The sequence below is a fragment of the Hevea brasiliensis genome, chromosome 9 (assembly GCF_030052815.1).
Source record: "Hevea brasiliensis isolate MT/VB/25A 57/8 chromosome 9, ASM3005281v1, whole genome shotgun sequence".
Lineage (NCBI taxonomy): Eukaryota > Viridiplantae > Streptophyta > Magnoliopsida > Malpighiales > Euphorbiaceae > Hevea > Hevea brasiliensis.
This window is the reverse complement of record NC_079501.1, coordinates 12,988,988-13,003,827: the sequence shown is the minus strand read 5'-3', so window position 1 is coordinate 13,003,827 and position 14,840 is coordinate 12,988,988. Positions and strand designations below refer to the sequence as shown.

Sequence of the window (14,840 nt, the reverse complement as noted above, 5' to 3'; positions counted from 1 at the left end):
AGGATCATGTGAACAAACTTCGTCACCAGCAATATCATTTGGCAAGACTACTGCGTCAAGTTTTCTTGGTGATGATGATGGATCTTTGCATACGTAAAGGAGGAGAGCTAAGTTGCTAACTAATGGAGCGGTCACCCTGGTTACGTTAATTATGCTGAGATTTTCTCTTTGTAGTTGAATTATACCGTTGTTGCTGAACTCCCCAGCATCATTAGATTGCTGGACTGCCGCGGACAGGGCCTCCCAGTTATTCTCAAGGCTAAGCATCCTAGCATCTGGCTGATCACTTTTATTGTGATAAATTCTCCACCGCACTCCTAACTGGACAAGCTTGATTCTGGTTGCTTCTGAAATCATTTCGATACAAACTACAAGGGAAGTTGCTTGTTGAGACCGGGAAGTTGTCCCAGAACTATCATATAGATATGAGATAGCAGTCTCAAGTGGAATCATTCCCAAGCCAATTCTATTTCTGTGTTGATCTGCAGCAGCTTCAAGTGCATCATAGTTACTCCCAAATCCGATTGAGACTCTAGTGGTGTATCGAAAAAGATTAGAAAATGCTTCGGAAGGAGCATTTTCAAAAAAGTAGGATTGATTTCCCACTCGATAACCAACCACATCTGCATTGGTAACATCCAGTGCTAGTGTAATGGAATGGCCTGCTGAATTTGATAATTGCACTAAAAGAAAGCGTCGGTTTATAGGCACGGTTTGTGGATTAGGCAGCACCAGTATTCCATGTCTCTCGTCTTTCTCACGTCCTAAGTGATCTCTCAAAGTTTCCAATAACTGGGCGTAGCTTTCCCTATTCCCATTTTCAGTGGTAAAAGTCACCGTAGGATAGTCCGATTCGTCATCCTCCAACCTTCTTAATGAGAAGGCATTGATTGATCCAAACATGAACATGGTGCTCAACCAAAGCCAAGCTACTATGGCTCCTTTCATGGATCACCAACTGTTTTACAATTTTCAAAATTAACTAATTAATTAATATTGATGCTCAAAATCTAGACTATCAACAATTAGTTAACCATCGGGAAAAAAAAAAAAAAAAACAATTAGTTAACCAAACTAATTATTTTTCTTAAGTATGAACGCTTCCTCCCAGCCCCAGGGAATAACTAAATAAATAATTGAAATTCTCAAAATACTTGTCTTCCATATGATAATTAGTCTTACATATGTCCTAATTTGATCCAGAATTCTTTTTCTCCCTATTTATTTAATAAATAAAAAATAGTACAACTCTTACAAGTAGATCATGCACGCCATAGTAAAATATTAGTAACATCAAATATTATATATCAAATAAAAATTAATAATATTAATACTTATTAATATGAGTGTACATAATTAATTATATTAAATAAAATTAAAAAAATTAAATAAAAATAATAAAAAAATCAATATTCTTTGAAATTACTAAAACAAAATTATTTTAATATTATATGTATAAACTCTTAAATAGTGTTGGAAAAAATTTAAATTTTTTATGCTAATTATATATGTTTTATGAAAAATATAAATGTTAAAAACTAATCAGTCTTATAAACTAGGCAATTTATTATTGAAGAAATTTAACATGAAAATATATGAACAAACAAAATAATAAATAGTTAAATTTATATATTTATAAAATACTTACAATTATAAAATTATATTATAATAATAAATTTTTCATAATAAATTTTACCTCTATATTTTCTTATTTTTCTTAATATAATTTCATTTTTATTAACTTAATATAAAAATATTAGTGCACATATAAATACAAGACATGAAAAACAAAAAATTATTACATTTTCATAATAATAATTAATATACTATAATCATATTATATCATATAAAAATTAATAAAAAATTATATATATAAATATTAAATTACAGTATAACAAGTACAGAAAATATACATTGTACATTAAAAAAAATTAGTTTAATAAATAAAAAATGATATAACTCTTCCATATATATTATATACTGTGAGACAGATCTATCAAATATATAAGTTTCATGTATTTATATATAACATTCATAGTGCACTGAATGTAAGCAAAAAATTTTCTTTAAATTATTGCCATAATTATTAGTTAACTAAGTGAATTTTCCTTTTTTGCCAACTTAATTTGTACCATTTTGAGGAAGGATAAAAAAGAATAGCTTATATTAATACATCAAAATTATTTTTTCATTTGAAATATTGAGTTATTTTATTTTTTAGCAGGGCACACTTCGAGTAATTAAAAATAGCATAATATTAACATATTATGTACATAATCTCGTAAATGCTAAGTTTTACTTTTTTTCATTTATTAAAATAATATACAATAACAAATTAATAAAACAAGGTTACAAAGGGATTAATTAGTTGATGATAGTAATTAGCATAAGAGCAAACACACACGTATATATATAAGTTGAAAAAATTAATAATTAGTAATTCAGGTTCTTCTTAGGAAATGTTATGTGGCAACTTCTAGAGAAAATTTGACTATCTTATTTTCATATTGTGATGTCTAATTTACCCTTAACTTTTTCTATAATTTACAGCAATTTTAATTTGTCTTGACAAAAACAAAATATTTTCTTGCGCATATACAGTAGCTAATACAACAAGTATTGAATATTGATATTAATTGAACAAGTTACATAACCTACGAACACACCGAGCTAAGGAAATGAAAATTTGAAACCTCAAAGTGAATTTAATTATCTACTTTGAAATGAAATGAGATCACAAGTATCAACACATAGATGACTGCAATAACGCTCTAAAAGGTAAAGTAAGAAACGATATATCTACTGAAATTCAGGAGTATAACACCAGCAAAACATAGAAAATGGTTACCAAGAAAATAAAATTTGTTGGCAACATCTATATGTTTGTGAAAATGTGAAAAAGGATAATAAAATGAGGGAAATAGTTCATTTGATCATATGTAAAAGAAAAATAATAAGAGATAGAATGTACACTTTTATTAAGAGAAAATATTATTTCTAAATTATATTATATATATATATATATATAAAAGAGAGAGGGAGCTTCATGACTTACAGTGAGCGAGTAGCTGAGGAAGAAAATGAGATGGGTTTTCTCCCACTCATTTGATTCCCTTTTATAGGGGAACGGATGAACCTTTTATCCCATAATTATGATGAATGCTTTTTTTTTTTTTTTCTTTTTATCACTGCATTTTTCTTTTTATAATAAATTAATGTACTCAATAAACTTAATTTAATTGACAAAATTGAGAGCTTTTATTCTTTATTAATTACAATAAGTTTATTTAAAATTATTTATTTTAAATATAGTCAATTAATATGAAGAAATGTGCTTTTAAAATTATTAAAAAATTAATTTTATTATATTAAAAAATTAATTAAAAATATTTATTATAAATTTTTAAATATTAAAATCTTCACATCAAATAAAAAATAAAATAAGTAAAAAACATATAAATAAGAATAAATATTAAAATTTTCTTTAATCAATTTCTAACAATATTTTTCGCAATAAATATAAAAATTAATTAATAATAGTCGTCCCTTCACTAGGGATTAGGCCATCACCTTGAACCTCCAATTGAAGTATTAGACACTATTTTTTTTTTTTTTCCATTAACAATAGAAACCTACGTACGTGTTACACGAATTAGCCATCCTTTTACGATTAAAATAAAATAAAATGGAGAGCCAAGTGGATAATAAAGTGGGAACAAGAACAAATAATTAAGCGAGATGATGAAACCCACTAAAGGCAATTTGGCAAAAATTTGTACACAGTAAAGGATGTCAACTTTTTTTGAATGACATTGAAAATTAATTTATTTTAATTCTCTAGTGGCTTTGGTTTTACAACCAAAAAGAGTAATAGAGTTGTAAATTTTTACCCTTTTTTATGAGTTTAATAATGTTTTATTTACTTTTTTTTATTTAATTTTAATCAAAATTTAAATTTTAAAATTTTAAAAATAATTTTAATATTATTAAATTAAAATTTCTTATTTTTATTTTTTATAATAATTTAAAATTTTACTATTATATTTGTAGAATTAAAATTACATCACTCATGCCTCATTTATTTTTCATTGAGCATTCGCATATAGTTAAGTCAACCACTAAGCGTTGGTGGCACTCACTTTTGGCCTGCCTTAGGCATTCACAAGGCACAATGGCCATAATATTGGGAAACACGGTGGCCATAGTAGATTTGAAGTAAGATTTTTTTTTTTTTTTTTTCATTTACTCTCATGAATCGTTGATTTTTCCTTTTTTTTTTTTTAATAATTACGAAGAACAATATATATATTTCCCCCAAGAATTCAAATTTAGATATATTTCTTCTATTTTAATTTTTTAAACTTTAACCATTAGTTTTAGTATTTGTATTAACTTAAATACTTTTAAGTTATTTGTGATTTAAAATTATAAGTATATCATTAAAAGTTAAATTTTTTTATTATCAATTTTTAATTTTTCAATTAATGAATAATGATAATTGATTGTCAAGAATTACTTGTTGATCGCAGCCGTTAATTCTAACATACCATAAAAATAGTTTATTGAATTATATAAAAAAAAAAATTCGTCAAATTTGATTAAACTTCTGTTTTTTAAATTTTACGTATTCATAGAAATTATAATTTGTATTTATCTATTTTAAAATCAATTTTAATTTTATAAGTTTCACATAAACATTTTTATTGATTTTTTTTTTCTCTAGTGCATTTGCTTAATCAATTGGTCAATCAGTGTTATTTAACAATTATTACCTTTCAATTAAATAGTAATTGAGAGATTATTATTCAATACATCTTAATAATATATGTCTATGTAAAGGCCAAAAGCATATTTTTAATTCTTGACGCTTGAACTTTTAATTTGCCATTTTAATTAGCATTACAAATTAAAAAAAAATAAAAAAAATTGAAAAAGAAATTAGATTAATTGAAAGTGCCACTAAGCTTTTTTTTTTTGTTTCTATGGAATTTGCTATTTATTTATGATTCATGATTTTTATCTTATGGGCCATTTTTTCATTTATTTTAGCATATTGATTTACGCCTAATTATTATTATTCTCTTTCACAGATGGATTATGTAGATTTAATTTTATATAAAATAAATAATTAATTTAATTTTAATATAAAATAATAATTAAATTAATAATAAATAGAAATGTAAATTAATAAATAATTTTATTATAATTTAATAAATAACAAATAATAGAAAAATATATATATAATATGAATAAAATATAAATATAATATAATAAAATATATTAATATATTTTAGAGGTTAATTTACATATTCAAATATTTTAAATTTATGAAACTATGAAAATATAGAGATGAAATAAGGGGTTTTAAAAGTTAAAAATGTCATTAGACTTTTTTTTTTTAAGTAAAAGTAAATGATTAATTTATACATTCAACTTTTGAGTGAATAGCACTTATATTCCCATATGTAAGTTAGATGTTCTTTTTGTTGGAGTACAATGACACACAAGGACATGCCATAGTTTGTGATCGGGTAAAGGGTGAATGAGTGAGCACTTACAGTCACACACGTAAGTTGATGTTCTTTTATTGTAGTACAATTATACATAAGGACGTGCTATAGTTTGTGATACAGTAGAGGAAATTGTTACATCGTGAGAGGTCACTCTATTCAAAGCAATGCTAACCACTTCTGATTGAGGTTTCCAGTGAAGGTGGAGGCTCTTACTAGTCTAAAGTTAGGATTGTTTCCTGAAGCCTGCAGCACTTGTTTATAGTACAAATTCCTAATGCTGCCATCATTCATAAATACCCATCGCTGCGCATTTGATGATTGGCTACAAGAGTCAAGATTTACATTGTCTTCTCTTTGCTGGGCAGAAGGAACATAAGAGAGGCAGTTTTCTGTATTCTGATCAGGCCTTATTGTACTATCTGCATAAAGAGCCCATTTTCTATCACACTGGGAACCTAACTGCACGCTTTCATTCACCACTCGCAAGCAAAGATCAGCAACCCCTAAAATGTATGTCAGATATGGCTGAGGGTTATTAGTGGGAAGCCAAGCTTGACTAGCGGCATGAATGTTGAAATCCACTGCAAGTGCGGTACCGCCGTACCTTGATGTTGCTGTTAAAACTAGCCCAGATTTAGGATTTACGATGCTTCTATCGTCAAGTAGTTGCCAATGGGCAGCCTCAGTGTCATTATAACTGTTGCAATCATATATCATCACGGGCTTTGCTGGTAAATATTCAGAAACGGTCAAGCACTTGTCCTTAGAACGAATCGTTCCATCACTTTTCAAGGTCCAAATTTGATTCGGTTTTGTATTCATATGGCACGGCCATAATTGTACTTGGTTTCCATCGCTGTAATCTCCGTTTCTCACCTCAACGCATTGGCCATCTCTACCGGCAATATGCACGGTGGCCTCAGGATCATGTGAACAAACTTCGTCACCACCAACATCATTTGGCAGGACTACTGCATCAAGTTTTCTTGGTGATGATGACGGATCCCTGCATACGTAAAGGAGGAAAGCTAAGTTGATAACTAATGGACCGTTCACCCTGGTTACGTTAATTATGCTGTCATCTTCCCTTTGTAGTTGAATTATCCTGTTGTCACTGAACTCACCAGCTTCATTAGCTTGCTGGACTGCTGCGGACAAGGCCTCCCAGTTATTCTCAAGGCTCAGCATCATAGCATCTGGTTTACCACTTCGTTTGTGATAAATCACCCACCGCAGCTTTCCCCACGGCACTCCTAACTGGACATGCTTGAATCGGGTTGCTTCTGATATTATCTGGATACAAACCATAAGAGAAGTTGCCTGTTGAGACGAGGAAGTTGTCCCAGAACTATTATAAAGAAGCGAGATAGCTCTCCCAAGTGGAGTCTTTGTTCCCAAGTTGATGCTATCTCTGTGTTGACCTGCAACAGCTTCGAGTGCATCATAGTTACTTTCAAATCCGATTGAGAATCTAGTGGTGTCTTGAAAAAGATAAAAAGATGCTTCGGAAGGAGCATTTTGAAACAAGTAGGATTGATTTCCCACTCGATAACCAACCACATATACATTGGTAACATCCAGTGCTATTGTAATGGAATGACCTCTAGGATTTGATAATTGCACTAAAAGAAAGCGTTGGGTTACGGGCACAGTATGTGGATTAGGCAACACCGTTATTCCATGTCTCTCGTCTTTCCCACGTCCTAAGTGATCTCGCAATTTTTCAATAAAATGGGCATAGTTACTCCTTTTTGCAGTGGTAAAAGTCACCGTAGGGTAGTCCCACTTGTCATCCTTCAACCTTCTTGATGAGAAGCCATTGGTTGTTCCAAACATGAACATGCTACTCAACCAAAGCCATGCTATTATAGTTCCTTTCATGGATCCCCAACTGTCTAATAACTGTCAAAATTAATTAATTAATTAATATTGATGCTCAGAATCTAGATTATATATTATCAATTAGTTAACCAAACTAATTATTTTTCTTAAGCTAGCTAGCATGCATGTGTTTACTCACTTCATTTGTACTTTTTTTAGGAAGGATAAAAAAGAAAAGCTTATATTAATACATCAAAATTAATTTCTTTTTTATTTTAAATATTGGGTTATTTTTATTTTTAGCAGGGCACACTTCGAATTATTAAAAATAGCATAATATTAATATATTATCTGCATATCGTATAAGCTATTTTCATTTATGAAAATAAAATAAACCAAGGAATTAACAGAACAAGTTAGTAAAAGAGATTAATTAGTTGATATTAGCATATAATTAGTATAAGCATATGCATATGCAAATCATCAGATCAAACGACCTAGAGAAATGAAAATTTGAAGCCTCAAAGTGAATTTAATTATCCACTTTGAAATGAAATGAGATCACAAATATCAACATAGAGATGACTACAGTAACACTAAAAGATAAAGTAATAAGAAATGAAATATCTATTGAAATTCAGGAGTACAATAACAAGCAAAAGATAGAAAATGGTTAATTACCAATAAATAAGAAAATAAACCTTAATAAAAAATTGTTGGCAACATATGTGTACGAAAATGTGAAAATTATTGAAAAAAATTTATGAGAGAAATAGCTTATTTGATCGCATATAAAGAATGAAGAGATTTTAATATTAAAAAATGTACACTTTTATTAAAAGAAATTTATTTTAAAATTATCATTCAACTATATCTGAACTTCTTTGAATTTAGAGAGAGAGAGAGAGAGAGAGAAGCCAGCTTCATCACTTACAGCGAGCAATTGATGAAGAGAATGAGATGGGTTTTTTGCCTCTCATTTAATCTCCTTTTATAGGGGAGCGGATGATCCTTTTATCACCTTAATTATGATTACTGCTTTTTCTTCATGATAAATTAATAAACTAAAAAATTTAAGAAACTCAATTGAGTTCATCTAATTATTAAAATTTGAAGTTTTTTTTTTATTAATTAGAATTAAATTTTATTATAAATTATTGTAAAACTATTTATTTTAAATGTATTTAAATGGTCTTAAGACACAAAATATATAGTAGAATCTGCATATTCAATATATAAATCTCATATATTTTTATTTTAAATTTATAGTAAATCGAATTTAAATAAAAATTTCTCAATTAATTTAAATTTTTTTATTTAAATTTAATTTATCATATATATATATTCAATATATAAATCTCATATATTTTTATTTTAAATTTATAATAAATCAAATTTAAATAAAAATTTCTCAATTAATTTAAATTTTTCTTATTTAAATTTAATTTATCATATATATATATATATATATATATATATATATATATATAAATCTCATATATTTTTATTTTAAATTTATAGTAAATCAAATTTAAATAAAAATTTCTCAATTAATTTAAATTTTTCTTATTTAAATTTAATTATATATATATATATATATATATATATATATATATATATATATATATATATATATATATATAGTATTAAATAAACGGATCTCAAGCGTTTTTTCACTTAGGGATTATTCTATTGGCGCCACGAACCTCCATTTGAAGTACTAGACATTTTTTTTTACATTGCCAGTTGAAACCGTACGTGCTACACGAATTAGCCATGTATTTATGCTTAAAATAAAATAAAATGGAGAGCAAAGTGGACAAATTTAGTGGAAACAAGAACAAATAATCGAGTGAGATGATGCCCACTAAAAGCAAAAATTTTTACACAGAATGGAGAGCAAGCTTTTCAATTGACGTATTGAAAATTTGGGGTAAATTAATTACAGAATAGTTTAATTTGTGAGGGCTGATATGATCAATAATTTAGTTTTTTTATTTTAAAATTTAAATAAATTAATTTTTTACTTTTTATTTATTAATAAATTTATCTTTTTTACTCAGATTTATTTATTTCATGAAAAATAATTTATATATGAAAAATATTTTTCACAAAAAATATTTTTTATTATTTGATTGCAATATTAAATTAATAATATATATTTATTTTATATATGTATAAATATATTTACATCTTAATATTATATCACTCACAATTAATAAGTGTTGGGTGCAATCATCAGCCCTCTTATAATTTAAGTTTGATTTTTTTAAAAAAAATATCATTGAAATAGACAATCACATATCTCTAAAATATTAATTTTTTATAAATTAGAAAAAGACATAAAAAATACTCTAATAAATAAAAAAAAAAATTACGTGACTCACGCACACACTAACTTATGCATCATCCATTTGGACCACTACTAAGCATTTATTTATAATTCCACTAGTAAGCATTCACAGATAATTCAATTGGTGGCACAAACATTTGGCCTGCCTCAGGCATTCATTAGGCACCACTATACCAAATAATAATTACAACATAGATTATGTAATAATGGTAAACACAATGGCCAATAAGGCCATTATAGATTTGATGAGTTCTCAAGGTTTTATTTATTTATTTTTTTTTTAATTTCTTCTACTTTTTTTTCTCGAATCTGATTTTTCCTCTTTTTTTTTATAATTACATTATATTTTAGAATTTTTCCTTCCTCCCCCTAGAATTAAAATTTAGATGGATTTGTTCTATTGTAATTACTTATTAGTAGGCTTTCAACTACTAATTTGGATATTTGACAAAGATAATTTTTATATCAACTTTTTAAGTGATTCACACTTTAAAATTATAATTATATTATCAAAAGTTAAATTTTTTCATTACAGAATCCTAATGTTTAAAAAGAATGAACTTTTAAATTTTTTTTAATTATATATTTTTTAATTTTTAATAAATTTATTTTAATTTTAAAGATTAGTTGTAGATTTATTCCATAGTCAAAATTAAAATTGTAATACTTATGTAGCAACATTAATATATGAAAATATATATTTTTTTAAACATGTGAGTACATATAATTGTAATTAAAATATTCTATTTTCTAAAATTGTGAGATTCATATATAATTAAAAAAAAATAGTATTTTCATTCTATCTATATGCACCCTTAATATTAATTTTGACCATTAAATAAATTTGTCATTACTTTTGAAAATGAAATAAATTTATTAAAATTAAGAAAGCTGAGGCATAATTAAAAACTCAAAAAATTTTATTTTATTTTTTTTTTTAAATCTAAACGTTTAATAATTAATGACATGACTTCATCCAAAAGGAGCGTTGGTCCGCTCTCACTATAATATCATGACGGCAGAAACAAGTCATTAACACAAATTTGTGAAATAGGATTATAATCATGGTTTTCAAAAGAAAATGCATTAACAGACAGTTCATTGTCCCAAAGTAGACAGACAAAAGAGGGCTTTCATCCGATTAGGAACCCTTAAATGTCTACATCTGCACACCGAGTTGTCATAGTTCCACAAACATTTGCAGCTCATCTCCAAACATAAAGTGAATGAATTGAACATCATTCATGTTAGCATAATTATAGCAATTAGCATAATTATAGCAATTAGCATAATTACAGTAATTAATATGATTATAGGAGATTTATAGCATAATTATAGCAATTATTATTCTTGTCTAAATTAGCTCATATTTCTAAATTAGTTCATATTCTCATGTATAAATAGATGTAATATCTCTGTAAATATTACACACAAATAAACAGACAAATACACAATCCTTTCCTTCATTACTTGTATTCTTTCTTCTAACATGGTATCAGAGCCATAAAGCTTTTATTTATAGTTTCTGGGGTCTCTCTTCTCTCTCTACAACATGTTCTGGTTCATTCTTTTATTTCTGTTATTATACCAAAGTGCCGTTTCCAAATCCTGATCCAGGGGATTGTGATGTGCTCAATATTAGTCCAACTACACCTGCCTCGTTGAATCGCACGTGTTGATCCAGACTGCGCAGATTCGCTTCCTAGCACTACTCTTCGTAGTTCTACCGCCCGATTTACTGTCTCGTTGAATCGCACCGCTTGTTGATCCAGACTGCGCTGCATCCGCTTCCTAGCCGCTCCTAGCACTACGCTCGTAGTTCTACCGCCCGATTTACTGTCTCGTTGAATCGCACGATTGTTGATCCCGCTTCCTAGTCGCATGCTCCTAGCACTACTCTTCGTAGTTCTATCTCGATTTACTGTCTCGTTGAATCTGCACGATTGTTGATCCAGATACTGCGCCATCTGCTCCTAGCACTACTCTTCGTAGTTCTATCTGGCCCGATTTACTGTCTGTTGAATCTGCACGATTGTTGATCCAAAACTGCGCTGCATCCGCTCCTAGTCCATGCTCCTAGCACTACTCTTCGTAGTTCTACCCGCCCTTACTGTCTCGTTGAATCTGCACGATTGTTGATCCAGACTGCGCTGCATCCGCTCCTAGCACTACTCTTCGCTGCTCTACCCGTTCAGTTTGATTCCTGTCTCCTCTATCAGCCAAACCGCTGATATATTCACCAAAACGCATCATCCCACTCGCTTTCAGGATCTCTTAAGCAAACTCAAGTTGGCACATGCGCTACCACCTTGAGTTTGAGGGGGGGTGTTAGCATAATTATAGCAATTAGCATAATTATAGCAATTAGCATAATTACAGTAATTAATATGATTATAGGAGATTTATAGCATAATTATAGCAATTATTATTCTTGTCTAAATTAGCTCATATTTCTAAATTAGTTCATATTCTCATGTATAAATAGATGTAATATCTCTGTAAATGTTACACACAAATAAACAGACAAATACACAATCCTTTCCTTCATTACTTGTATTCTTTCTTCTAACAATTCAGAGTCTATGTGAGTCGAGTGATAAAGATATCATAGTTATATTCTAATATACATAAAAATTATTTTGATGGAGGGAGGGGAGTTGGGGTGTCATGGCTTCTAACTTTGTTGGAAAAAAAAAAAAAGAATACACACGTATTTTTATGGATAAAAAAAAAATTTTACAAGTATAAATATTTTAAGTGTTATTTTGGCTTCCCCTAAAAATAAATTTTAACTTCATTATTGACTAGACGTGACATGAATTTTTTTTTTTTTTCAAAAGTCTGACTCATTAAATTAAAAGCTTATACATTCCCCAGTACAAATACATGTTCATGTTGCAAATTATAAGGAATCTCACTGTTAACTATAGACCCAGCCCAACAAGTTAAGAAGGCCCAAAGTCCACAAAGAGAAACCATACGAGCAACTAGATCTATGCCAGAGACTTGTAACCGGCAGCAGGGGAGTGCAGCACCGCAACTCTTCGGCCAAACTTTCACGTGGGGTATTAAAGAGCAATGTTAGCGGTCATGCACGGTTGAAAGCCTGACCAAAAGGCCCTAAGCAAATCAACACCCAAGGATCTGCAAAAGGCCAAGTTAGAAGCCAAAGAACAACAGAGGAGCAAAAAGGCCATAAAACAGGGGAGGCGGGCAGAGCTCTCAACATCTCACTCTCATCTAGCCTTTGAAGGATAAGAAAACCACAGAAGGAGCCAAGGATTCCCTGAGATGCTTAATCTTAACAGAGGATCAATGGGAGCAAGCCCAAACTACATCAAACAGGTTGCACAAAAGTATCTTTGCTGAGAAACTTCTGACCTACATAAAAAAATCCAAGCAAAAACAACTCACACTTTAGGTTGGGGGAAAGAAGCCATCCCCCTTCTAGAAGAGACAAGAAAAAAAACTACAGGGTCGATAAAAAATGGAGACTAAATCTCTGAGAGAAGAGAAAGAATAAGAGAGGCCGCCTCTCTCCAACAGTGTACATGATATGAACGATTCAATAATCATGCAAATCCTTAACCACTAAGAGGAAAAAAAATTGCAAATAAACTCAAAAACAACAAATTTTTTGCATTGATATGTAAAGCTGATGACATATATATATATACACACACACACATACACACATGCACTTATACAGCTTCCACTGTTTCATTAAATGCATTACTCTCTCCTTCAGTGTTGCTTTTCTGTTCTCCTTAGAAATTCCAAACCTCCTTACCATATGTACCTACCACTGGGGGTATGCTCAAATATTTCTTTCAAGGCTTTTGTCAGAACAAAATATAATAAAATGTGAAAGGAAAAATAAAATTTGAATCAGTTGGTTTCATTAATTAATTTCTTCAAAGTAAATTTTTTTTTTTTTTTGTTTTCCTCAGCTGTAGGCGGAGAAATTCAAAGATTATCAAATAATCTCCTTCGTGATAACAAAAGGAAATGGAAGTTGTTTGAAATTCTTATCATAAGATATGAAAATGAGTAATTTTAGAACCACAGGAAGGTAGAGAAACACAGTTACAATTTGAAAGGCTCCTCAACTTCGTCAAGAAATTACAAAACGCCGTCTGTGGGAATCGAACCCACGACCACATGGTTAAAAGCCATGCGCTCTACCAGCTGAGCTAAGACGGCGTTGCATTCATTTATTTTTTGGCTTTTAAATTAACAAGTACGACCATTAAATATTTCTAAAAGATATGAAGGGTAGTAAGTAAAAGGGATTTATGAAAAAAATTATTTTTAATTCTTCATATTAAAGATAATAAGAACAAGCACAATTACAAAAATGTTGTATAATTGTAGCAATGGTTCTCAGAAAAGTTAAAAGTTTTTTTTTTTAAGCCAAACCTTTTTTTTAATATCTAATTGTTTGTTAATTATAATTTTACAATTATTAATCAATTCATATAATATTACCTTAACCTTTTTTGTGCGGGTAGATTTTATTTATAAATATATATTTTAATAAATAAATAATAAAATATATGTAAAGAGCTTTACTTGAGATATTATTTGATGCATCTAGTATATATATATTATTTCTTATAATTACGTGAGACTCATTTTTTTATGAGAGAATGGACTATTATACCGAAAATATTCTATAATTTTTCTACTTTAATATATTTATTTATTTAGGACTTATCATTAATTTTTAAACAAAAAATCTATTTATAATTTTTTTTTAATCAATTCAATTTCGATTAAACAGAAATGTAAATGTGATATAAGTCTGATTTTATATAAAAATAAATTTGACAGTGTTTAAATTAAAAATTTATATAGATATTTATATATTATATATAATTAAAATAATAAATACATAAATTTTAGCTAAAGTATTATTAATTTAAAAATTATTAAACTTGTTTTTATATAAAATAAGAGATTATAATAATCTAATAAAATAATTGAATATATATGATAATTATTTTTTAAGACTTAAATTATTGTGCACTTGTAACAACCCAAAAAAAAAAAAAAAAAACTGCAGAAAACAAAACGCAGCAGCCCCCCCCCCCCATTTCTCTCTCCCCGACTCCACTCTCCCCCTCACTTTCTCCCTCCCATTTTCGTCCCAC

General features: G+C 28.6%; 1 protein-coding gene and 1 non-coding gene across 2 annotated transcripts; both read right to left on the bottom strand.

The window, feature by feature from the left end:
- Positions 1-5,520: 5,520 nt before the first annotated feature.
- On the bottom strand, positions 5,521-8,300 carry LOC110640613 (ricin-like). The gene is made up of 2 exons (XM_021791982.2): positions 8,269-8,300; positions 5,521-7,415 (listed from the first exon to the last, which is right to left on the bottom strand). Exon 2 carries the CDS (start codon positions 7,392-7,394, stop codon positions 5,670-5,672), a length of 1,725 nt encoding a protein of 574 aa, XP_021647674.2. The 5' UTR covers positions 7,395-7,415; positions 8,269-8,300; the 3' UTR covers positions 5,521-5,669.
- A 5,517-nt stretch (positions 8,301-13,817) lies between these two features.
- TRNAK-UUU (transfer RNA lysine (anticodon UUU)) lies at positions 13,818-13,890 on the bottom strand. The gene has a single exon. It is a non-coding gene; the product is annotated as a tRNA-Lys (tRNA).
- Between the last annotated feature and the right edge of the window lie 950 nt (positions 13,891-14,840).